Raw genomic sequence first — 26,400 nt, 5'->3', positions numbered from 1 at the left:
AAAATAGGGACTCCTTCCTCTATAGATGCTGCGATTGTGATGGTGTTGCTCATAGAATGCAGTGTAGCATTTTAGTATCACGACTGAATGTGTCTAAAATGGTGTTCGAAAGTTACATAAGATAGTGGCTATTAGCATAGATATATTGATTTTGTATGTTGCATCTGGTGTTGCAAACTTACGTTACTTTGGCCATTTATGGAGATAAAATAGTGTGGAAACGAAGATTCAATTTAATTTTTTGCGACCCACAACAACGCTGGATACTCCTGTTGGTTTGAAATTAAAACAACAACATTTTTTTTTAAAACTTTTTAGATAGAAAAGAAACACATGCCGTTAAACTTTACAAATAATTAAAACACTCGCGCTGATCAGTTTATTATCTACAGACGTTTATTGAATCAAAAGATTGTATAATTTTATAGTTAAAAACATTTTCAAACTTACAACCACATATTCCTTTTTTTTTTTTTAACCCAAACCCACAATAAGAAGATCAACTTTTCTTATTTGATTATTCTGCGACCAAGATCAGTGATTTTATTGGATTTGAAAATGTTCAAATTGTGGCCTCCTATTGAGGACTGTCAAACAGTCGTATTGCTCCACAAAATTTCTGTTGGAGAGCCCTGTTAGCAGGAGGAGGAGCATAACCTACGTTTAGCACCACTTGAGCATCACACCAGCAACAGGACGTGATATTAATCAACATAACAGAGCGACGTTGAAGGCGTTCAGCAGAGGTGACATTAAGTTCAACTGCCAAAATCTTGACACTCCACTTATGAGCAAGACACCTCCCGACCGCCCATGCCACTTTGATAATACCTTATTCAAGATTGTTAGAAGGGCCGAGCGGGATAACTTTTTTCTTTTCATAAGATTAAAATTATTTCTCAGTTTGCAACAAGATTCTATGTAATCACAAATGAAGTGAAATTCTGGCCATCAGTTACTTCTGACAATTCGGACAATCTGTATTTTTTAGTTTCTTATTCCGTCATTCTCACCATCGCATTCAAGTATTCCTGTATGTAAACATTTGATAACATTTTAGTCTGAACAAGGAGAGAACGAGGGTGGGGATTAGGGACGAGCAATTTGAGACACTTATTTTTTTCTGTAAGAATTATATTGCGTTGTGTATGTTCACCGTTTTTATTTTGTGTAAGAAAACGAGCAGTCACTCACTCTGGCCTTTGCACAAGTTATCAAATCTTAATGCCTCATAACTGATATTTCACGCGAATTGGAAATAGTTGCATTTGTGGTCAAATGTGAAATCTAAACTGCTCTCTTACTTCTTTTTCCTTCTTTTTCATTTCTTTCTCCTTTCCCACCAGGTGAAAATGGGACACACTTAAATCAATTACCTTGTCCTACGTCCGCACAATAAGGTGATGTCTCAAAAAAACAAAAAACAAAATAAAAACAAAAAAGCCAACAAAAAACAAACAAAACAAATAGCTCATATGTAGGTGTAAAAAGAATTCTCAGTCAATGAAAAGGATGCGTTTTCAATTTGATGATCGGGTGGGTATAATACAATCATTTCATAGCTAAAACAATTCAGGCTAAAAACCCATATCGCCGTGAATCTCGCATAAAGGAACAAAAATGGCAACAATAATAACAAAAACTATGGGTCCAACAAAGGCAGAATGCACAACAAAGAATCGCTATCCACGTCTAAAATCCATTAACTACTACTACTACTAACTCCCTATACAATTAGAGCCAATGAAAGGTTCAGACATGCCGTGCCGATTCCTGCTTATGACTCCAGCACTCCTAACAAATCGGATGTTTTTTTCTTGGACATCGTACCTCGTCTCTCAGCAATTAAATTCATGGTATTTGCGTGTTCCAATGGCAGGCATAACATTTGTTGCGTTTGTGTTAAAACCTCGGGTTGTCAGTTAAAGTGGTTCAATGATGATGATGATGTTGTTGTTGTTGATGATGATGATGATGATGATGATGATGATGATGATGATGATGATGATGATGATGATGATGAATGGTCGCCAATGTTGTATCATAAGATTCAGTTTTCAAATCACGCTGGGATCACCAAATTGTAACATGGTCTGGATAGGATATAGATGACGATCGCATCTTTAGAAATGTACTAAGAGCCAGTAGAGCCACGCTAATAATTAATATATGATACATGTGAATAACAGATAGAAACGTGAATAGAACTTGTTAAATGGTGGCCTTTTCTCAACTATTCACCAACAGAAAGAAAAAAAAACATGATCGACAAAGAAAATATATTTCTTGACAAATTTACTGTGAAAGTGTGAAAGATATTTTGAGTGCGTAAATTGCTCGTTCTAAAATTAATGTTCTTGTGTTCGTAAAATATTTGAAATGTGGAAGAATACAAAGTGTTCGATGTCTAGAGTTAAGAGTCTATATGTATAAGAAAGAGCCCCAAGATGGAATACTGCTGCCATATCTGCGGACGTGTCACTAGGAACGTTTCCTTATCGTCCCTACAACTTCTTTCACACAGAAGATATGTTACTAGTCTCTCTCTAACATATTGATGGGTTCATGCTCCACTGAGCTCCGACCTAATACCCTCTAAAACATTCACACCAATAACGCGTTTTCCTACAAGCACAGCAAAGAATTGTTCTTTCTCATCACTAAAATTAGATGAAACATCCATGAACAAAGTTTCTTTCTTAGAACATTCTTAGAACATTCTTAGAACATTCTGCCTGTGGAAGAAGATTTCATGAGCTTGCTTTGCAACCGACTACAGCAGATTCGTCTCCAAGTGCATTGCTTTTAATCCCATTCCACCCATTGCTTCCGGTCTTCTTAACCCGGCGATCATCATCCAACTGACAATCTTTTTTAACTTTATCCTTGAGTGGCTCACAAGCCTTGTTAATGAAGACCTAGTAAAAAAAAAAAAATAAATAAAACCGTCAGTGTGAATATCCGTGTGTGAATTGAGAAGACATTGTGTGTGTAGTCTTTATGTGTGAATATGTGTGAAATTCTGTGTATGTGAGTTGAGTAATCATTTGTCTCTCCAAGGTCCTGAGGCTCTAGCAGTGTCAGAAATCGCCATTAAAAACTCGTTATAAAAACTTGAATAATTAGACTTGCTATCTTTCGAAGCTCATAACTACTTGAAAATGTAATTTAAACCCTATTTTTTTTTCAATAAAAGGAGCAAAGACCAAATTTTAAAATAATAACAGGTTTAATAGCAAAATAAGCAATATTTGTTTATTTTTAGATCGGTTTTCTTTAAAAAGATTTCGAGAAAATCATCTAATTTTAACTTGCTTCGAATATAATAAACATATATAAATTCCAAAAAATCACTTACCTATAAAAAATACTAATCAATGGGTACTTCCATTCTTCATTGTTAAGAATTTATCCATATTTATATTTTATATTCAATGTACTTTTTAAATAAAATATTTTTTAAGCAATGATTAAAAAATACCATGAATTCAGCTTGTCAAAATGAGGAAAAAGAGGAGACAACCGTCTCCCTTTCTTAGAGTTGAGAACTATGGTGGCCTGTAAGCGCCAGAATTAATCTAATTTTCTATTTCTGGCATGTGTTTGCTGTAAACAAAAGTTGGGGCATCGTACAATTTTTGCCGTTAAAAAAAACCCCACTCAACCAATTTTCCATTTTTTTTATTCTCTTAAAACAATACATGAGTTTTTGATTTAATACATTTTATTTCTTCTTTATGGAGTGATTTTTTTTAATCTAAAAAAAAAAAAACATTGAAAGAATCAAAAAAAAATTGTAGGTATTCAATCTTTTCAGGACAAAATTTAAAAAATGTGAGGTTTCACTTAAAAAAAATCAACGTGGTTTAAAAAAAAGGTTTTAAACTTTTGACTTTACAGGTAAATTTGCACAAAACTATTCTTTTTTTGTTTTAAATTAGATTATTTTATTTATTGATCTTTTATCTTCAATTTGTGATATATAAATCAAAGCAAGAAAATTAATTATTTTCATTTTAATAGGCATTTCAAAATGGGGGGGGGTAAAAAACATTTTTCTAGAATATTATATTCGGTTTATTGGAAAAAGCATAAAATTACACATTAAACCTGCAAATATTGTAAAAATTGGATCAATAGAAAAATTTTGATAGATTTTTACATTGAAAAATTTGGAAAAAATTTAACTTATAAAATACAATTCATTTTATTACGTAAAAAATAAAAATAGCTGCATGAGCGCGCGCAGGCACTTTGTAAACACTGTTTCTTAAAAAATAAAAAATAATATTTCTATTATTTTTCAAAAAACTTTAATAGTTTATTTTGGAAGTATATTCTATAAAGAAATTAAACAAACAACTTTAAAAAGAGAAATTACGAGTTTTGTATATTTTATTCGCAGTTTTGTGTTAAGGATGTCAAAAATTTCCCCCAAATTCTGACACACACCTATTGAAGCGCAGTGGAGCTAAGCGTAATGTTCTTGTTCTTGAATTTCTTATTCCTGGATCGTTTTTTTTTTCTTTCTTTTTGGTGTCGAGATACTTTCTTTATTAGAATTTCATATAGACTCGCAAAAATAATCGTTTCAACGAGTAAGAATCATTTTCATTAGTTGAAAATTGTCGAGTTCACACGTATATGTGAAATAACCTTTATTATGTAGAGGCCGGTAGCCGTAGGTAGCACAAAGTTACTATTTTGACTGTATCCTATTTCCACTGGCTACAAAAGGAAGCAATAAAATCGAAAGAGCAAATGTAAAGTCGAACAGAATGAAGGAAGAAAGCGACCACGTGTCTGCGCGTGTTGTCTTACCTGCTGGGAGGATCACAGGGAGGGCAGAAATTAAAAATGGCGGCTGTGGTTTTTGTAAGATTATTGAGCGATGACGTCAGGCCTCACGTGACTGTTTTTCTGGCCACCGATTGGTTGATGACGAACGCTTGGACAATAAAAGGAGTATGTTCAGAAGATCGAGGACAGTATGTATTAACTGCATCAGAAGTTCAACATGTGTGTGTGTTAATCAACTGCCGTAGTTGTGAAATGAATTCAAGCTATTTCGGCGAAATGGGGGAAAAAATTGACCTCAAATTAATACCAGAGTTTGATGGATTGACCCCGGTAATTGACTGGGTGGAAAAGGTGGAATTACATTGCCTTTTGTCTGGCGTAAAAAACTTTGAATATGTTGTTCCTCTGTGTTTGTCTGGCGGCGCCTTTGCGGTGTATCAACAGCTCAACCATGAGGGCAAACAGGACTACAAGAAAATCAAGGCAGCGCTGTTAAGGCGTTTGCGATTGACCCCACCACTGCTTGGGAGCAAGGCAAGGACCTTACGTCCAGGCGAAATGGTCGACGTGTACTTGGCAGAGCTGACGAAGTTGACAGTGTTGTTTGGTGGACTGCCTGAGCGGGCCTTAGCATGCAAATTCCTAGCAGGACTCCCGACAGGAGGAAAGCAACTACTACGAGCTAGCTCAAGTGCAGATTCGTTGCCCCTTAATGACCTAGTAGATCGGGCCAGGACTGTAATGAAGAATTACTCCGAGATGAGGGAACCAGTAATTGCTGCTGCTCAGTCCACACCGAATGATAAGTAACTGTATCAGGGACCCGGTCCACGTGGTGGAATCATATGCTACAGATGCAATGGACAGGGCCACATTGCAAGGAACTGCCTGCAACAACCAACGGCTGTTCGCTGCTACCGGTGTAAGGAAACTGGCCATATAGCTCAAGACTGTCCGGAAAACGGAACCGGGGACAAGGTGTCAGCGTCAACCTCTTCCCCACGCAGAAATTAAATGAGACGCTGCCGATCATCCTGATATATGTCAACGAAACACTGTGCTCAGCACTCCTTGATTCCGGGTGCTCCCGCACTATCGTATGTGCAGATCTCTGCCACATTTGGAGAAAGAAGAACGTCAGAGTGACTACCATCAGTGGAGAGACGCGCACATGTTGCGGGGTGGGCAATGTAAACATTCGGACGAAAAATGGAAGCTCCGCTAACCTAGAGGCGCTGGTAGTGCTCGAAAAACCCCTGAGTTTTGACCTGCTCCAAGGATATGATGTTATCAGAGCCCTTGGTGGTGTCTATATAACGGCAACGGGGGCGGTACATTTTCAGGAGACAGCCCCAGTATGTGCTGCGCTAAGGATCGACCAACCAGACTTCAGCGTCGAATTTGACGAGCAAAAGAGGGCTTGGACTGCCTCATGGAAGTGGTCGGAAAACCGGGAACCAGCCAAACTGCAGAATAGAATAACTGAATACCATGTGCCCGACCACATGAGGCCCGCGTACGAAGAAGAACTTCGCAAATGGATCGAGGATGGCTGATACAAGAAAATTGGACCTCCTAAGGGTCTGATCCCATTAATGACGGTTGCTCAGCACAACAACTGCAGTTCCTGAAGTGCCCCATGTCCTCACGAGGCGGGCTATATTTTCCCTGTGTGGAAAACTGGTGGGACACTTACCAGTAGGTGGATGGACTCGGGCCGCGACAGCCATCATGAAGAGGAGGACGAGTGCAGTTACCAAAGGCTGGGATGACAAAATGGTGGATAATCTGTTGCTGCGCATGGTGAAGGAGATCATCACAAGAGTCAAGCGGGAGGACCCCGCTAAAGGAGATTGGTGCGTCCAGGGAGACAGGCTAAATGTGTGGGTGGATGTGAGCTCTCTCACGATTGGGGCGCTATTGGAGATGAACGGGTCTGTGATTGAGGACACCTGCTGGTTGCAACCAATGGATGATGCTGCTCACATCAACCTGGCAGAGTTGGATGCGGTAATAAAAGGAATAAACTTGGCACTCCAGTGGAAAGTCAAAGAATTATGCATACGCACAGATTCGCTGGATAGTTGACACACTAACAGGCAAAACGAGAGTGCGCACCAAGGCGGCTACCGAAATGCTAATCAGACGAAGGTTGGAGACAATAAGGAAGTTGGTGGAAGTCGGTGAATGCGGTACTTGTCACTTCAACCTGCAATCTTGCTGATAGACTTACCCGTGTGCCCCAGAGATGGTTCGACGCAATGAAGAAAGAAGCCGAACCAGGGTCTTTATGTGCTGCCTCTGTTGAGGAGATGGATAAAATCAAGAAGGTACACCATGACAGTGGACACCCCGGAGTGAGACAGACATATTATTTCGTACACTTAACCAACCTGTCAGTGTCCAAAAGCAAAGTAGAAGCAGTGGTCAAGGAATGCCAAATATGCCAGTCAATCGACCCTGCTCCCACCAAATGGCAGAAAGGTCGGCTGGAAGTCGACGAGAATTGGAGCCGACTGGGCATGGACATAACCCATTATGGTGGTCAGCACTTCATCACACTGATCGATTGCGGACCAACGAGGTTTGCGATCTGGTGACTATTAACAAGACAGGACTCAGCTAGTGTCATCCGTCAATTAGAGTCCATAGTTTACGAGTGGGGGCAACCTGAAGAGATTCTCACTGACAACGACACAGCCTTTTGCAGCGGAGAATTCAGGCGTTTCGTAGACGAGTGAGGGATCCGGCTTAGACACAGGTGTGCGTATGTGTGCATATGTACCGAGTGGCAACGGAAGCTTTAGAAGTTCGACGTGTGTGTTAACCAACTGCCGTAGTTGCGAAACGAATTCAGCAAACTAAATGAACGAAGAAAAAGGGTAGCTTATACAAGTTCGTAACTTGTTTCGTGCACATAGCATCTATACTTCGCCACGAATGCATTTTAACAATGCATATTTTTTTGTGATCATAAATATAGAACTTCTTTGTTACGTTCATGCGTTAGTATAGGAATGTGGATGACACAGAAGCTGAATATAATAGCAACTTTATTGAGTGGCCATCTTACAATAAGTAATCTGTTGGAATTAGCATACCGACGAGTAGGAGGGGGGGAAGGAAAGACAGTTTAAGTCTTGCAACGAAATGTCGACGTTGCTTACAAAATGTCGACGTTGCTTGTAAAAGTAACAAATGGGTAACGATGGTCGAAGTGTAATTTGACAGCAACAATTACTACAACAACAGTAGAGCGGCCACCCCTTTTTATCTACTCCAACTCTCAGTCAACGAGATTCATGCATGACTGAAATGTCTATTTAACTTGTAAGGAATAGGCACTCATGTTCTTTGATTAACGGGCCACCGGCCGTGTTGGTCACAGCTACCAGCACTCCTTTCTTCCCCACCGACCTACCCTCGGCAAGTCAACCAATTCAAAATTCTCACAAATCCTAATCCTCTTCTTTTGTAGAAGATTTATCTAGAAAAAGGGGATATAATTAGGGAAGGCTTGATTACACATAACATTCTTCAATAAAGTAACCTTTGATTTGCTAAGTTGCAGCTTTGGAATTCTATCAGCAATTAATCTATCAGCAAATTAATCTTCTCTCGACCTTTTATGCGATTCCATTTTAAAGAATTTACCTTACCGTCATCCTATGGATCTTCGAGATTCGGCTGAACGTTATAAAAAAAAAATTAAAAAAATTGAAGACAATATTCTGAACTTACTGCTTGATTTTGGTACGCGGTGACCGCCATAAACACTGTCTGTGAAAATTCCGCAGTAATGTTATGTTTGGAAGATTTGGAATCATCTCCCACGGCAGTTATGTGGATGCATGGCTTAAACTTCTGCATCGATACTAGAGAAATCTGAAATATGATAATAGAAAAAAAAAAAAAAACATGATTGTTATTTAAATTATCGAGATAAGCAGTTCCATCATTGTTTTTGGCATATTGTATTGTTTTGTCGTTTTTTTTTAATCGATTAGAGAATTCTATTTAAAATACACAGCTATCTCTCTCTCTCTCTCTCTCTCTCTCTCTCTCTCTCTCTCTCTCTCTCTCTCTCTCTCTCTCTCTCTCCCTTTTTGTTTCGATATTTTTTGTCTCTACTGTATGTTAGGAACCGATTGTGAAGAACGGAGCACAAAATCGGTGACGTCAGCAATTGTGTTAACTATACAAAGTTTTCAATAAATATAGAACAGCAGAAGCGACTTCATGATTTAAAAAAAAATTCTTTTTCTTTTCCAAACTGCATGATTGTTTGTTATAATTCTGTTAGGTTTTAAGATTTACACAAATAATATATATATATATATATATATATATATATATATATATATATATATATATATATATATATATATATATATATAGCAAAAGTACCCGTCGTTGACTGGGTTCAAAAACAGTCTACAGAAAATGGACTCTGATTTATGAAAGTATGATAGGTTATGAAAAGGAAGGGTTGTAAAGAGATAGCTTCGAATTTGGGGGTATCAAAACCAAAGCAAAATATGCTGAAAGTAAAAATAAAATAGGTAAACTCCATAATTTATTATACCATAACTGTTCACACTGAAACACTTATCACAATATTCTGTGGATCTATATTAAAAAAAAACTTGTTAAACTTTGTGACATATTTCCATATGTCAGGCGCGAACGATCACCCCATAATTTTATTATGCTATATTTCTTCAAACTGAAGCATAATTATCAAAGTATACTTACGCAGATAGATATGAAAAGTCTTTATTAAAGTTTGTGCCTATTTCCATTCTATGAAGGCCAGGCACGAACGCAGACCCCACAATTTTATTATACCATCACTATTTAAGTTAAAACATACTTATCAAAGTATTATTATGTACATCTATATCAAAAACACTTGTAAACGTTTTTTTTTAATTTAAATTTTTTTTATTTCCATACTTTGTGGACCAGGCGCGTACGCAGACCCCACAATTTTAATGAATCACCATTATGCCAGATCAAACATATCCATTCCTGTGTCTTGTTTCGGACCAGGATATAATACCCTAGCTCGCCACAAGAAAATAACGAAACGAATGGAATTGAAGGAAACAAAGACTCAATTGATGGATAAGATAAACGTTTATTTACTGTTGAAAGAATGAATGTTTTAGATATAACATATGTTCATGTCCGCACGGGTGTAACCATCGTTCGTTGCGGGACTGGTGTTGTAGAAAGAAAAGGAAATGTGTGTTCATCTCAAGTTCGGGTCACTATCGTTTGTTCGCGCGTGGGAAAAGAAGTGAGTGATGTATGTAGTGGAAATTGGAATGGTAGTCCAGCGTGGAGACAAAGAAGAGGATAGAGAGTTGATATCAGTTAAACTGTGCGCCATGTTAGCCGTCAGCTAAGCGGTGGTGTTTTCTGGCACAAGTAATAGATAGAGAGAGAAAGAGTGAGAAGGTGTACATACGGTCTGTTAGCTTGTGCCCCATACATAGTCGCAGAGGACGTGACGCGCACGAGCGTGCGCCTCCCGAAAGGGAGGCACTGGTTAGCCCAACCTCGAGAGCTGGTCCGAAAAGAAGAAAGGGTTGGAAATAGGGTCTCTTCCTTTTATAGGTGTTTCCGGTGTGTCTTTTGCGTATGTGTGGATTTCCTTTGAAAGGAAGTGACGTCGTCCTTGTGTGCGTACGTGTGCGCGTGTGTGAGTACATGTGTGTTCGTTAGCGTGTGTGTATATACACGTGAATGTGAGTGTATGTACGCAAATGTGAATATATGTACGTGTGTGGACGTGGGTGCGTATGTTTGTGTGCGCGTATGTATGCGACAAGTAATATAGCTTGAAATGTGAAGGCGTGTTTGTGTGTAAGACTAGGAAAGGCTCGCACAGTCTCGATACATCTTCTATCATTATGTGTTATCATCATATGTTTTCTATAATAGTCAACCATATAGGAGCCTATTCGTGACCAGACAAACACAGAGACGTTCAGCTTTATATATATATATATATATATATATATATATATATATATATATATATATATATATATATACTGCGGGAATTAGATCAACAAGAGTGGAGTTTATTTTAATGTATTAGTAAATGCATTAATACTATTAAAAGAAAACAGTACTCGTTGTAATGTAGATATATAATAAGCTCGATAGGCATAGGTATCCTAGAGCTATTTTAATATTGAGTAAAATGATTCATAATTTACATATAAAATCGGTTTCAAAAAGGAAAAACAAACAAAATCAATAAATTGTACGATCATTTCGGAAACGATGTTTTTAAGATAATACGTCTTGAACAATACTTTTATCATTTGATTTTATAAAACAACGTCTCCTCATCAGCATGCGTGCGTATGGGTTAAAATCTGTGGTTTCTTTTTTTTTCACATGAGTGTGTGCTTGCGTATGCGTGCGTGCGTCTGTGTGCATGCCGTTGTGTAGAAGAGGGAAAGAGGGAGGCAGAGACAAAAGGCTTAGTTAGGTATAAGGTCGGTCCCCAATATAAACATACATACACATATACATATATATACACACAGACACATACATACATATATAATGTACATATATAAGTAAGATGAAAAATAAATGATAAATATATCAAAATAGGAGTATACACGTACATACACACATATACACACATATGTACATATATACAAATATATATACACGCACACACACTCGCACATATATATACATATACATATACATATACACACATATACATATATAAATATACATATATACATATATGCACACACATATATACATGTACATATATAAGTACAATGAAAAATAAATGATAAATATATAAAAATAGTATGCATACACATACACACCCACACACATATGTACACATATACATATATATGCACACACACACACACACACACACACACACACATATATATATATATATATATATATATATACATTGATTAAAATTGCCTTATCTAGAGAGATTTTCTTTCATTGAATGCGGAATAATGTATTTTGTTTCTAGTTATTTGTTTAGTTTGGGGAATCGGTTTTATATTGGATGTGGGTGTGAGTTTTTCCTTTTTGATGTGTACGCATGTACTAGTGCGCGTGTGCATGCGCGCAAAGGCGAGGGTTGCACGTTCCATGTGTGTATGCATGTGTATGGGTTAAAATCTGTGCTTTTTTCTTTTCACATGTGTGTGTGTGCGTGCACATATATATGCACATGCACACGCACGCGCACACATATATATACACACACACACACACACACACACACGCACACACACACACACACACATATATAGGATTGAATTATGTTATGAAGTATTTTTCTAGTGTTAGTAAATAGAAGTAGTTATCAGTTTATCCTAAATTTGCCTTCACTTCATGCATGCACGTGCTGTGAAACATGCAGATGTTTATTTGCTGCGATTTTAATGTTGGATCGATGCAAGCTACTCTATTACTGAGGTTTTTATTGGCGCCTATGTAGGATTTCTCGTATAGTACACATTTTATTACATAGACCACATTTCTTGAGGTGCAGTTTAGGCCTTTTTTTCTTTAAATGTTTGTGTAGGGTTTATGAATGTGTGTTTCCCTATAATATTATTTGCAGCATCCATATCGTTGTTTGTTGCATTTTGTGTCTGTGTTGATTGTGTTTGGATGAAGTAAGAATGCATTTTAGGTTTTTGGGTTGGCATTTACTTTTTATTATTTTTGTTGTTTTAAGGAAGTCGTTTAGTTTGCTGTTTTGGTTAAGTAGGACAAGGCTTTTCGTTATCTCTGTGAAAATTTCTGGGTTGTTTGTGTTATGTGTGGAGACGTATGTTAGGATTTGTTCTTTGTTTCGTTTTTTTAGGGTTTCAATTGTTCTACTGGTATATTTTTCGCCAGTTGGATTCCTTTGTCTATAAGTTGTGGTGAGTATTTCTTTCTTCTTAGTTCCTTGAGTTGAATTATTCGAAGGTTTTGTCCGTGATTATAGTGCAGATTCTACATGCTAGGGTGTAAGGTATGGATTTTATGCAGCTTTTAGGGTGATAGCTTTTAAAGCATAGATATTGTTGGGTGTCGGTAGGTTTGTGGTAGATGTCTGTGATAATGTTATTGTTTTTAATTTTTATTAGTATTTCTAGGAAGGGTAATTCTGTAGAGCTTTGTTTTAGAGTGAACTTAATTTTGGAGTGTAGGTTTGGAATGATGGCGTGTAGGTCTTTGATGTCCCACCCCCCATGTTGGTGTCCACAGGATAAAGCAGTCATCGAGGCATCTATTCCAGGATTCTATAAATAGTTTTTTAGTGTGTTAACCGAATGTTTGTTCTATCTTTCCATATAGACTTTCTTCTAGGTAGGCGAGTGTAAGGCTGGCATTTGTTGGTACCATTTTATATATATATATATATATATATATATATATATATATATATATATATATATATATATATATATATATTATTTAGTTTTTGTAGCATGAAATATAGAAGGTATAGAACACACACACACACACACACACACACACACACACACACACACACACACACACACACACACACACACACACACACACACACAAATTTCCCCTCATATCTTTTGCGAAACCTACTTTAAATATGTAAATCAATTTAAAAATGAATAAGTATCCAAAATTTTATGAAAATCTGACTATTAGTTAATTTTTGCTAGATTTTTTAAACATGGGTATATTTACAACTTCACAATAATACATAGGAACGTTATTTTAAAGCATCAATAATGTAAATACGATTTTAGTCTTGCATTTTCATTATTTTCGTATGCTGTAAAAAATTAAAAATATATTAACAGTTTATTTGAAGTTTCTTCTTTTAGACGGTACAAAAGTTAGGAAGATAATATTAAATTAAATTACAGTTACATCGTGTTACATATAGGGGAGGGTTAAATCTGTGGCGCGCGTTGGAGGTACCTAATGTATCTACTTCCATAAAACCTAATTCCGGTTCCTGTTTGTATAAACCTTGACGAGAGACCTCCAGCATATACACACGGTTAACTGAACCTTCTTGTACATAAATTAGTACATCCTCTCTCTATTCTCTACTCCCCCACTCTCTCTCTCTCTCTCTCTCTCTCTCTCTCATGCACACACACGCACACAGGCATTTTTGTACCTATTCATTTGCACATGCATACGGCATTGTGGATATAAATACTCAATTTCTTCTTCCACAAGAAACATCTTGCATCAGAATATTTTCTGAGTTTATGAACTCTCATTCTTTACGAACATTTCATTTTGCATTGTCTTGAGTTGTCAAAACATTATTATTTTCTGTAATCAGACTTTGTTATTCACTTCTTTTCAGCACAGTGTTTGTACAGAAGCACCGAAATGTTCAACAGAAGAATGCCCCCGTCCCTCTACTTCGGAAGTTTGGCACTAGAAATGGAAGTTAATACAATTAGATTATCATAAAGTTTGAAAAGCGAAAATATAAGCACTAGGAAAAAAACATTCTCAACACTAGCGTTCTGTTGAGAACTAATCAAAAACTTAGGAGTAATCAAACAACAGTTAGAGTTCAGCTAACATTTAACTTAACTCTAAACTTAACCCCTGCTCAAACCCTAATTCTAATTCATATCATATGCCTAACTCAAAACTTAGCTCTAACTGAAACCCAAATACTATAACTCTAACACTAACTCAAACCCTAATGCTAAATCAAAACCTAACCATAACCCTAACTCAAAACCTAACCATAATCTTAATCGTACATAAAATCCTAACACTAAATCAAACCCTTATTCTAATCCTAACTGAAACTATACCCCTAACTCAAACCCTAACTTTAAATTAAACACTTCAGCTTTATAAAATGTTGCAATCATTGCTCAAAAACTAAGCCTAACACAAAACCTAACAGAAACCCTAACTCTAAAACTTTAACGCTTACTCAAGCCCTAGCTAACACTCAAAATCTAACCCTAACCCTAATCATAATTCTAATCTATACCCTATCCTTTACTCAAACCCTTAACCTAACCCTAACTGAAGGTCTAACCCTAACTCAATCCATAACACTACTCAAAACCTAACCCTACTTAAAACAATAATCAGAACTCAAATCCTAAACATATCTCAAACCTAATCCTGACTAAAACCCTAAGCCTAACTTAAACCTAAACAATTCTAATGAAAACTTTAACTCCAGCAAAGTAACTCAAACTCTAACCCTAACTCAAATTTTTATTCTCTCAAACTTAAATGCTTGCTCAAATTTAAACTTAATCCCTAACTCAAGCTCTAGCCCTAGGTCAAACCTTATCTCAAACCCTATCCCTAATCAAATCTAAACCCTACCTATCAACCAAAACCTTCACATTAATTTAAACCAAACTCAAACCATAACTCTAACTCAGCCCCTAATCTTAACCATAACTCAAACTATAAATAACTCAAACCCTTACCCTAACTTTAACTGAAACAAACCCTAATCCTAACTCTAAATTTACCCTAGCTTAAATGCTAACGCTAACACAAATCTTAACTCGCTCCCTAACCTTCAAACATTAACTGAAACTCTAACTAAAAACCTAATCCTAACTAAACACTTTACACTTACTTTAACTAAAATCCTTACCAAAACACAAACTCTAACCCAAACTCAACCCCTAATACTAAATCAAAGCTAAATCTTAAGTCAATCCCTAACTCTAACTGAAACTCTAACCGAAATCTGAATCTTAATGCTAACCCTAACTCAAACCCTAAACCATAACTCAAACCCTAATTCGAATCCTTACCTACCTCAACTATTACCCGAACCCTAACATAAACTCAACCCTAATCCTAACTCAGACCCTAACTATAACTCCCTCTCAGTACAGATCAACGTCTGTCCCATATTTAAAAATTCAGTTGATCGGTCATCTCCCTCTCAGTACAGACCAATCAGTCTACTGTGTGTCATGAGTAAGTTACTAGAATCTGTATTAATCAGAGAAGAGGTCAACCACCTCAACAGAAACAACCTATTCAGTGACTTGCAATATGCTTTCCATTCTACTACATCTACAGCTATCTCACAGGATTAGCGAATCTCTCAACATGGGCTTTGTTTCTAGGACAATTGTTCTTGACAAGGATCTCTAGCTATGGTATAGTTGGAAATGTCTTCTCAATTATTCCTCTCTGATAGGTTTCTACCGTTTTAGTAGATATCTCCCTGCTGATGCAATCCTCTATCTCTTTAAGAACCAAGCACGTCTTAGAATCAAGTACTGTTGTCACATCTGGACAGGAGCTGCTCGTTGCATCCTGTCCTGCTTTGACAGAGTTCAAAACCGACTTCATAACCTAGTGATGCTCATTTTCTTTTCTTGCAACCTTTTTCACACAGAAGAGACGTTGTGGGCTTGCCTCTGCTCTATTGTTATTTTCATGGTAAATACTCGTCTGAGCTCCAACCTATGCCTCCTTTGCTAATCTCTCACAAAAAAACACTCATCTAGCAAAAAACACTATCAATACCCCAGTCTCCATTAGTGCCTGAACCTAAACGTGGAATCCATGAATAAAACTTCTTTCCTAGAATTACCCGCCTGGTGAACTCTGTTCTGTTAGTCTGTATTCCAGCTGACTACAATAATGTCGTCCTCAAGTCCAAGCTCTTGTTGAATCGTCCTTTTAAATAATCTGATCATACCAAATTTTCGCTACTAACAATTATTACATTATTGTCCCAATGACTATTCTATACACATTAACCCTTAGCCTCGGGGCCTTGATAAGAGGTGACCTCTTTATATATAAAAAAAAACTATCACAAAACCTAATCCTGACTAAAACCCTAACCCTAATTTAAATCATGTCTTGAACCCTATCCCTAATCCACCTTTAACCTTGCTCATAATACAAACTTTCACCATATCTAAAACCCCTAATTAAACCATAACTGAAATTCAACCCCTAATTAAACCATAACTGAAATTCAACCCCTAATTAAACCATAACTGAAATTCAACCCCTAATTAAACCATAACTGAAATTCAACCCCTAATTAAACCATAACTGAAATTCAACCCCTAATTAAACCCTAACTCAAAGCCTAACTCAAACGTTATAAGAGTAGTCATTGATGGGCAGTCATTGATGGGCAGAAATCAGAAACTCATAGTATTAATGCTTACCTCCTTCAAGGTTCCATCCTAGGCCCAACTCTCTTTCTGATCTTCATCAATGATCTCCCAAATCACATTCTAAGATCATTCGTAGACATTTATGCAGATGACACCAAAATTTATGGCAACACTTCAAAAGCCAACAATGACCAAGATCTTTCTAATTCTCTCTCTTCTGATCTTGAGAATGTGGCGCAATGGGGAAAAAGGTGGCTGGTTAACTTTTATGCATCGATAACCAAGCTTCTCTCTTTTCATCATAATCGCTCTGACCCCCATCACATCCAATTGAAATGAATGGTTCTCGTTGTGGAGAAGCTCCATGTCTTGACAAGTTCCTGGGACTGAACTTCACTTCTGATCTAAAGTAGAACACATACATCAAATCTGTTGCCAAAATCGCTGAAAAAATGGTTGGATCACTCTATCGCTCCAGTATCACACTGTTGATGCAATCCTCTATCTGCATAAGAGCCAGGTACATCATAAAATGGAATACTCTTGCCACATCTCAACGCACCTTATTCTGCCTTGATAGAGTTCAAAAACCAATTGAAATATGGATCGTAATGGTCTTTTCTCTTCCCTGCAACCACTTTCTCAGAGAAGAGACATTGCAAGCCTGTCTCTGCTCTATCATTATTTTCATTGCAAGTGCTCGACTGGACTCCAATCTATGGTCCACTTTTGCCAACCTTTCTTACACTCTAATCCTTACTCCAATCCTGACCGTATCTTAAATGCTTACCCCTAATTTTAACTCAGATCCTAACCCTCACTCGAAACCTTAACCTAGCTAAAACCATTAATATACTCCTAACTGAATTCTAACCCTAACAGTCACTAACCCTAACCCTAACTCAAACTCTAAAACTAACTGAAACCATAATCTAATATAACTGTAACTATCTCAAATCCTAATCCTATCACGAAACATAATCCTGACTAAAACCATAACCCTAACTAATTTAATCTAATCTAATCTAATCTGACTAATCTAATCTTAATCTAACACAAACCCTAACCTAAATCAAATGCTAACCTAACTAAAACTTAACCTTCATCATAACTAAAAGCCTAACTCAAACCTTAATCTTATCTCAAATTCTAACCATAACTAAAACTTTAACCCTAACCTTATCTGAAACTAACACTAACTCAAACTATAACCTTAAATCAAAACTTAGCCCAAACTGTAACAATAATTTAATCTTAAACCCTAACCCTAAGTCAAACTTTAACAATAACTCAAAACCTAATGCTAACTCTAACTCCAGCATTGATCATAACTCAAACCTTAAACCTTTTTAAACCTTATTGTAACCCTGACTGAAATTCTAACCCTAACTCAGACCCTAACTAAAATCCTCAGATTAAGTGAAACCCTTACTCGAACTTAATCTTAACTATAACTCAAACCCTAACTCTAGCACAAACCTTAAATCTAACATAAACCTATCCATAACCAAAACTTTAACCCTAACAACCTCAATCGAACCCTCACCCTTAAACCCTAAAACTAACTCAAAAACTAACCATAACTCAAATGTTAACCCTAACTTAAACTCTAACTCAGCCCCTTAGTTTACCTCAAACCTACCTCAAATCCAAATCCTAATTCAAACCCTGTCTCAAACCCTATCCCTAATCTACTCTTATCCTTAACCATAATCTAAACCTAAATCATACACTCACCCCAACTCAAACCCAAACTTTAACTCATATCTTACTCAAACTCTAACTCAAACCTAATCTTAACTCAAACACTCATCCTTAATCATAACTCTAACTCAACCCCTAACTTTCACCATAACTCAAAACCTAACCTTAACGCAATCACTTAGCCTAATTCCCTTTGCTTAGCTTAAACGCTCACACAAAATCCAAACCCAACCCTAATTAAACCCTAACCCTAACTTAAACCCTAACTAATTCTTTAACCCTAACGCCAACCCTAATCCTTACTTATACCGTAAACTAATCAAAACCTTGATTCTAACTTAAATCATAACCTTATCTCAAACACTAAGCCTAAATCAAACACTAACTCCAAACCATATCTCTAACACTACCAAAACCATATTTCAGACACTAACCTTAATAAAACTATATCTCAAACACTAACCCTAATAAAACCCTTACTCTAACCATAACTCAAATCCTCACAATAACTAAAACTCCAACACATAAACCATAATTCAAATATAAATTCTGCTCAAACCCTAACACTAAGCTTAAGATTAACATTAATCCTAATCCTAACTTAAACATTGACATTTACTCAAACTCTACTCCAAACTCAAACCCTAATCACCATTCATCAGTAACTCAAATTCAAACCCCTACTCAAACTCTAACCCTAAACCTATTTTCAGCTCTAACCGAACTTAAGCCCTAACCCTTACTTAACCTCTAACCCTAATACTAACTCAAACTCTAACCATAACTCAATTCATATAGACAAGGACTCTGATTTGTCGTTCTATGATGAAGACATTTCAAAGAAACTTTAGCTCTGAAAGAGGGGAAATACCACGTTGATCTTCCTTAGGATGAGAACAAGATATCTTAGGTGGAGTCAAATTATGTCCCCTTCTTGAAGATTTTGGAGAAAGTATTAGACTTTCTAGAAAAAGGGAACTATATAAAAACTATCTAAATGTCTTCCTGGAGCATGAAAACTGGATATCATAGAACCCATACATGTATCCCGAGAAGACTGAATTTGAAGAAAAGGGAAACCTTATTTCTGTCCTACTTGTTTATGTGAAGATTGGCTTTGTTCAGATTGTAAGACTTAATGGTCTTCTCCTGCTAATGTTAATATGTACCTGCAAATAAGCTCCTTCTGTCTCATTTAGGATAAAGAGAAGAAAGAAAATATATCTTAGGACTAAAAAAGAAATAATTAATTCTTTAATTCTTATATAACCTTGCGCTAAAACATAATAAAACAATTAATTACTTGTTGTAAACTTTGTAAAATTCTTGATTGTAAAAATAAAAAAATAACGTTCTATAAAGCATTCTTGTTGCTCTCATATCATCAAATAAAGTTAAAACAATCCCTTTTTAAGGAAGTTCAAATTCAACTTGTAGAATTAACAGATGGAGGAACATCTTCTGTGGTGAAAAAAGTAATGAATATTCATTACTTTTTGCTCCTTCTTGGGGAGTGTGTTGGAATTTGCATTGTCTAAAGCACTTCTGCTGTTGCATTTCCGGGGTTGCTGTTGAACAGTTTTTCTCTTTTTTATATACACGTGTGATGCATTAAAAGTTGCAGTTTTCAGTTTCCAAGTCAATTTCCCCGTGTAAGGACGTGTTGTATTTGTCTCTAATTCAAGGGAAATTTTCCCAACTTATTCCCGTAAAAGCATTCGAGGGAGCTCATACTTCTTTGGATTAATCTTCTTTGTGGAGAGCTTGAATTAATTCCCAGTTGGGAACTTGTAAAAGAAATTACTGTTTTAGCTCAATTTCTGTCATAGAACTTTTCAACCATGTGGTGATACATATAATCATTATTCTTGTAAATTCTTGACTTGCCTCAATCAATGTATAATCGGATATTGTCGTGGAAAAGAATTGCATCTTTTCTGTTGACTAACGCTAGGTGTTGTTGTCAAAATTTCTGATGCATTTCATCCATTTGTTAACAGTACTTCTCGGTCATAATGGTTTCGCCTATATTCAAAAACCTATAATGGATGAGACCGATCGCACATCACCAAATAATAAGTATGGCTTTCTTTTGGTGCTTTAGGAATGGTTGTGGAGCTAATCACTGAGCTGAGTATTGCCAGTTGACATAAAGAACCCACTTTTAATCACAACCCGGTCGAGAAACTGGCCGTTCTTGTTGTGTAAAAAAGGGAAGATTATACTTCATAACGGTGTTTCTTTAGGTTGTCTTTCAATTCGTGAGACACCCATTTATCAAGATTTTGTTTTTCCAATCTTTTTCAAGTGAGTGGAAATTATTGTATACATTATGTCTAATTCAGAAACAAGTTCTCGAACAGTTGTGCATGGATTGGCTTCAACTAAGGCTTTTAATAATTGTTGTCAACATCTAATGGCCGACCACTATGCTCATCATCTTCAAGACTCTTGTTGCCACCAGAAAATTTCTTTAACCACTAATGTGCTGTGTGTTCAATAGTGGTTCCTTGGCTAAATGCTTCAGCAGTTTTTCTGCCTATCTAAGCTTAATTCTAACCCAAACTATTAACCTAACTTACATCTACACCATAATTTAACCCTAAGCCTAGCTGCGACTCTAACCCTGTCAAAACCTAACCGTAACTCAAACCCTAACCTTGACACAAACCCTAAACTAACTCAAACTCTAACCCTTATTTAAAACCTATTGCAAATTCTAACCCTAACACAAACCCTAACCCTACCTGAAACCTTAACCCTAATCCTAACCTTATCACAAAACCTAACCTAATCAAACTGCACCCATAACTCAAACCCAAGCCTAACTCCAATCCTCACCCTAACTGAAACCCTAATGCTACCTCAAACTTTCAACCTAACTCAAAACCTAACCTTAGCCCCAACTCAAACCCTTATTGTAACTCTAATTCCAACCCTAACCCTTACCCTACCCTGCCATAAATCGATTTTACCGATTTCACAACGTTATCCAATAACCCTAACCATACACCTTCAGATTTCATTTTATTAATTCAGATTACCTGATTGCTTTTTGGTGCTTCACTGTTAGTTAATTTGATTTTTTCAAATGAAGTCACTTGGTTCATAAGAGTAGCTCCATTTAATGGCAATTCGGAATATTCATAGACTTGATTGGGAAGGATAGAATCGCCATTGCCAGCCACCATCCATTTGGAACTGAAAGAAAAATGATTTCATCAAGATTTTTTATATTTATAAAAAAATGCACATAATCTTAAGATGTGTATTAAAAATTCCATTTCAAATCAAAAATAAAAGGAATTTGTAGAACACTGGTTCCATTGCTAAATAAAACTCAAGATGAGAACAATATTCTCATCTTGAGTTTTATTTATGCAACGCTTCGTCGGATTGAATATTCCCTTCGTGGAACAAAGTCAAAATAATTGACAGGGATGCTAGGTGGAGGGTCAGGCGAAAAAAAGAAAAATTACTAACCAGACCAAGCCTGAAGATTAGTAGCATTTGGGAGCCTCTAATTGTAGAAAAAAACAAACACCCTTAAAATTTCGGTGATGGAAGGGAGATAATCCCTGTCAATCTTTATTAGAATTGCCTCCCCTTTATCAACCAATTTTTTTCATAAATACGAAACAATAATCATAAAATAGAGACTAACTCAAAGAATACGAAAATATTTTACTGAGCCAGTAACTTTTCTCTTTTTTTTTTCCAAATAACACCCAACATGCCTGAGGATGGTCGAAGGCAAATCTTACCAAAACGTTGCATAAATAACACTCAAGATGAGAACAATAGTCCGATCAATGCAACTAATATAAACAATCAACTGTCATCTAAAAAATTTCAGAACTTTAAAATATTTTGAAATAATAAAAATTTTAAAAATTAAATATGTTCATCTTTAAATAACAAAATGATTTCATAGAATGTTCTTTCTAACAATGCAAATATTTTCCATCAGAAATAATAAAAATTCAATAGTTGAATTATCTTCCAATAGTTGTAATTTTTAGAATAATGGAATTGGAATAAAATAATAAAATTTAAATAGTTTTAAAACACAAAAAATAATTTATTGGCTAATCTTAAAAAACGTAAATATTTTATTTTTTTAAATGAAAAATATTATTCATTTAACTTTCTTTCAAGAAATATAAATATTTTCTGTGTGAAATAACAAACATTGAATTATTTTTTAAAATTTAAATAGTTTATTTTTGGAATAACAAAAATATATACACTACAATATTGGGTAAATAATTTGTTTTTTAAATTAAATTAAATAGCAAAAACTAGCATATATCTGTCAAAAATGTAAATATGAAAATATTAACACTTTTGAAAGGTATGAATCAGTTTTCTACCATTTTTTTAATATTAAAAAATGTTGATTGAATGATCTTTCAAAAATATGAATATTTTATTTTTTAAATATCCAAAATTAATTCATTAAATTATTTTTAAAATATGTAAATATTTTCTTTTTGATATACAATTATCAAATAATCATCAAATTATTCTTCAAAAATCATTCTTGTTTAAAACAACCAAATTATATTCATTAAATTTCATTTAACAATGCAGATATTCATTGTTTTGAAATAACAAAGCTCCATTCGTTGGATTATATTAAAATGGTAAATATGTTCATTTTTAAGTAACAAAAACGAATTCATTGAATTATCTTTATAAAAATGTAAATATTGTTTAATAACAAAAACTCATCAATTAAATTATCGTTTTAAAAATGCAAACATTTCCTTTTTCAAATAATAATAGTACTAATAATATATTGAAAAAATGTTTTTAATGTCAAAATTTATATCTGCAATCTAAAACCAAGAATACAAAATTCATATGAGAAGTGCTCACAAAGATCAGTGGCGTAACGGATAAAGTACTAGGTAAATCCAGTTTCAAGTAACATCGGGAGATAAGAAATTCAGTCCTCAGTGCGGATGATACAGAGAATATGGTTATGTCTGACGGAACTAGAGCTTGCTATTCCTGTGCATTAAATAAAGTGATCCATTCACAATTACGTACAGATTGCCAACTTTGATAGAAAAATTCTCGAGTTTGAGGAAATATATCTGAAGAAGGTCGAAAACTACATCGTTCGAAACGTCGTGAGAATAAAATTCAAGTTTGAATAATATTAATAATTAAAATTCAAAATCCTCATGAACATAACAAAATTTATTGAAAAAAATGTAAATACTTTCATTCATTTCGTTCATTGAATATTCTTTAAAAATGTAAACATAAATTTTTTAACAACAAAATTTCGTTGAATTATCTTTCTAGAAATGTAAATATTTAAGAAACAGAATTTATTATTTTAATTAATTAAAATAATTTATTATTTTAATTAATTAATTAAGCTAATTAATTTATTATTTTGATTAATTAAATATTTAAGAAACGGAATTTATTATTTTAATTAAAAGAATTATTATTTCAATTTAAAGAATGTAAATATTTGTTTAGAAATAACAAAAATATATTCATTGAATTATTTTCCAAATATGAAAAAATTAAATTAAATTGAATTATAATAAAAATAAAAAAATATATAACAACTTCATTCAATTATCTTTCCAAAACTGTAAATGTTTTCTTTTTAAATAAAAGAAATTCATTAAATTATTTTCCCAAAAATGTAAATATTTTTTTAAATAACAAAAATTAACTCATAAAATTAGCCTTAAAAAATTTACTTATATATATATATCTATAATATACATCTGAACGTCTGTGTGTGTGTCTGGTCACGAATAGGCTCCTATATGGTTGACTATTATAGAAAACTGATCACATATAATGATAGAAGATGTATCGAGACATAGGAATGGGTATGTTTGATCTGATTAATGATTCATTAAAATGGTGGGGTCTACGTACGCGCCTGGTCCACAAAGAATGGAAATAAAAAATTTTAAAATTAAAAAAAAAAAAAAACGTTTACAAGTGTTTTTGATATAGATGTACATAATAATACTTTGATAAGTATGTTTTAACTTAAATAGGGATGGTATAATAAAATTGTAGGGTCTGCATTCGCGCCTGACCTCCATAGAATGGAAATAGGCACAAACTTTAATAATGACTTTTCATATCTATCTGCGTAAGTATACTTTGATAATTATGTTTCAGTTTGAAGAAATATGGTATAATAAAAGTATAGGGTGTTCGTTCGTGCTTGACCTCCATAGAATGGAAATATGTCACAAAGTTTAACAAGGTTTTTAATATAGATCCACAGAATATTGTGATAAGTGTTTCAGTGTGAACAGGTATGGTATAATAAATTATGGGGTTTATTTATTTATACATTTTGTTTTCATCATATTTCGCTTTGGTTTTGATACCCCCAAATTCGAAGCTATCTCTTTACAACCCTTCCTTTTCATAACCTATCATACTTTCATAAATCAGTCCATTTTCTGTAGACTGTTTTTGACACCAGTCAACGGCGGGTACTTTTGCTAGTATATATATATATATATATATATATATATATATATATATATATATATATATATATATATATATATATATATATAACTACTTCATTTAATCACATAAATTAATATACGAAAGTATAAATTTATGCGTAAGCTTTAAGTATGTACTTCAACAGTGCTGAATACGTAGGTAGAGCTAGTTAGTAAGTTATAAAATATAATAGATATAATAGATAAAAGATAGATAATAGATAAAAGAATCCTAGAGTGGGTGAAACGCGGAATATTCAGTGTAGCTTAATCGCCATATATATTTTATAACTTACTATATATCTATATCTATCTATCTATATACCTAATCTCTCTCTCTCTCTCTCTCTCTCTCTCTCTCTCTCTATATATATATATATATATATATATATATATATATATATATATATATATACTTTGTATTATCTTTCCTCTAAATATAAATATTTTCTTGTTTAAATAACAATATTTTATTTATCGAAATATTTTCTTTTTATAACTAAGAAATTCGTTAATTAAATGCTCTTTTGAAAGGATTTATTTTTTTCATTTTTAAATAAGCAATTTCATTGTTACTGACTTATCTTTCCAAAAAGTTAAATATAGAAATATTTAACTATGATAATAATAAATTTACATTTTTAGAATAATAATTCAATTAATGAAATTTTATTTCCAAAAAGAATTTTGGAAATAAAATTTCATTAATTGAATTATTATTCCAAAAATGTAAATTTATTATTTTCAAATGACAAAAATATTCTCTTTTATAAATAATAATTTGTTCATAGATATACCTTCACAAAAATCCAAATATTTTTTAATCACTAAAAATTCACTCATTAAATTATCTTCAGAAAAAGGTGAATATTATTTGAAAATAATACAAATTCATTCATTGAATTATCTTTCTAAAACTGTAAACATAATTTTTGATAATTCATTCATTTAATTGTCTTTCCAAATATGTAAACATTTTCTTTTTCAATTAATAAAAAAATCATCTAAGTCATTACCTTTCCAAAAATTATTTTATAAACAACGAAAATTAATTAATTGAATTATCTTATAAAACATGTAAATATTTTCTTCTTCAAATAATAAAAATTTATTCACTGAATTATATTTTCAAAAATATAAATATTTTCTTGCAAGGAAAGGCGAGATAGGGGCAATAAGTAAAATAAAACTAAAAGTAAAACTCCTGACCCGATTACAGTTACGTAAAAATCTTCAGAACTTGGCAACGT

At 34.2% G+C, this 26,400-nt stretch overlaps 1 protein-coding gene across 1 annotated transcript in view; it reads right to left on the bottom strand.

Moving 5' to 3' along the window:
- Positions 1 to 26,400, bottom strand: part of LOC145286412 (T-box transcription factor TBX22-like) — a 113,857-nt gene that overhangs the window by 44,697 nt on the left and 42,760 nt on the right. The window contains exons 4-5 of the mRNA XM_080135334.1: positions 21,689 to 21,845; positions 8,542 to 8,685 (exon numbers count right to left, since the gene is read on the bottom strand). Coding sequence (XP_079991460.1) covers positions 8,542 to 8,685; positions 21,689 to 21,845 — 301 coding nt within the window. The remainder of the gene's footprint in view (positions 1 to 8,541; positions 8,686 to 21,688; positions 21,846 to 26,400) is intronic.

This window comes from Euprymna scolopes, chromosome 10, assembly GCF_053919585.1.
Source record: "Euprymna scolopes isolate OS-2025 chromosome 10, ASM5391958v1, whole genome shotgun sequence".
In the NCBI taxonomy this organism is placed as follows: Eukaryota; Metazoa; Mollusca; class Cephalopoda; order Sepiida; family Sepiolidae; genus Euprymna; species Euprymna scolopes.
Note: the sequence above shows the minus strand (reverse complement) of the source record. Positions and strands in the feature narration are given on the sequence as shown.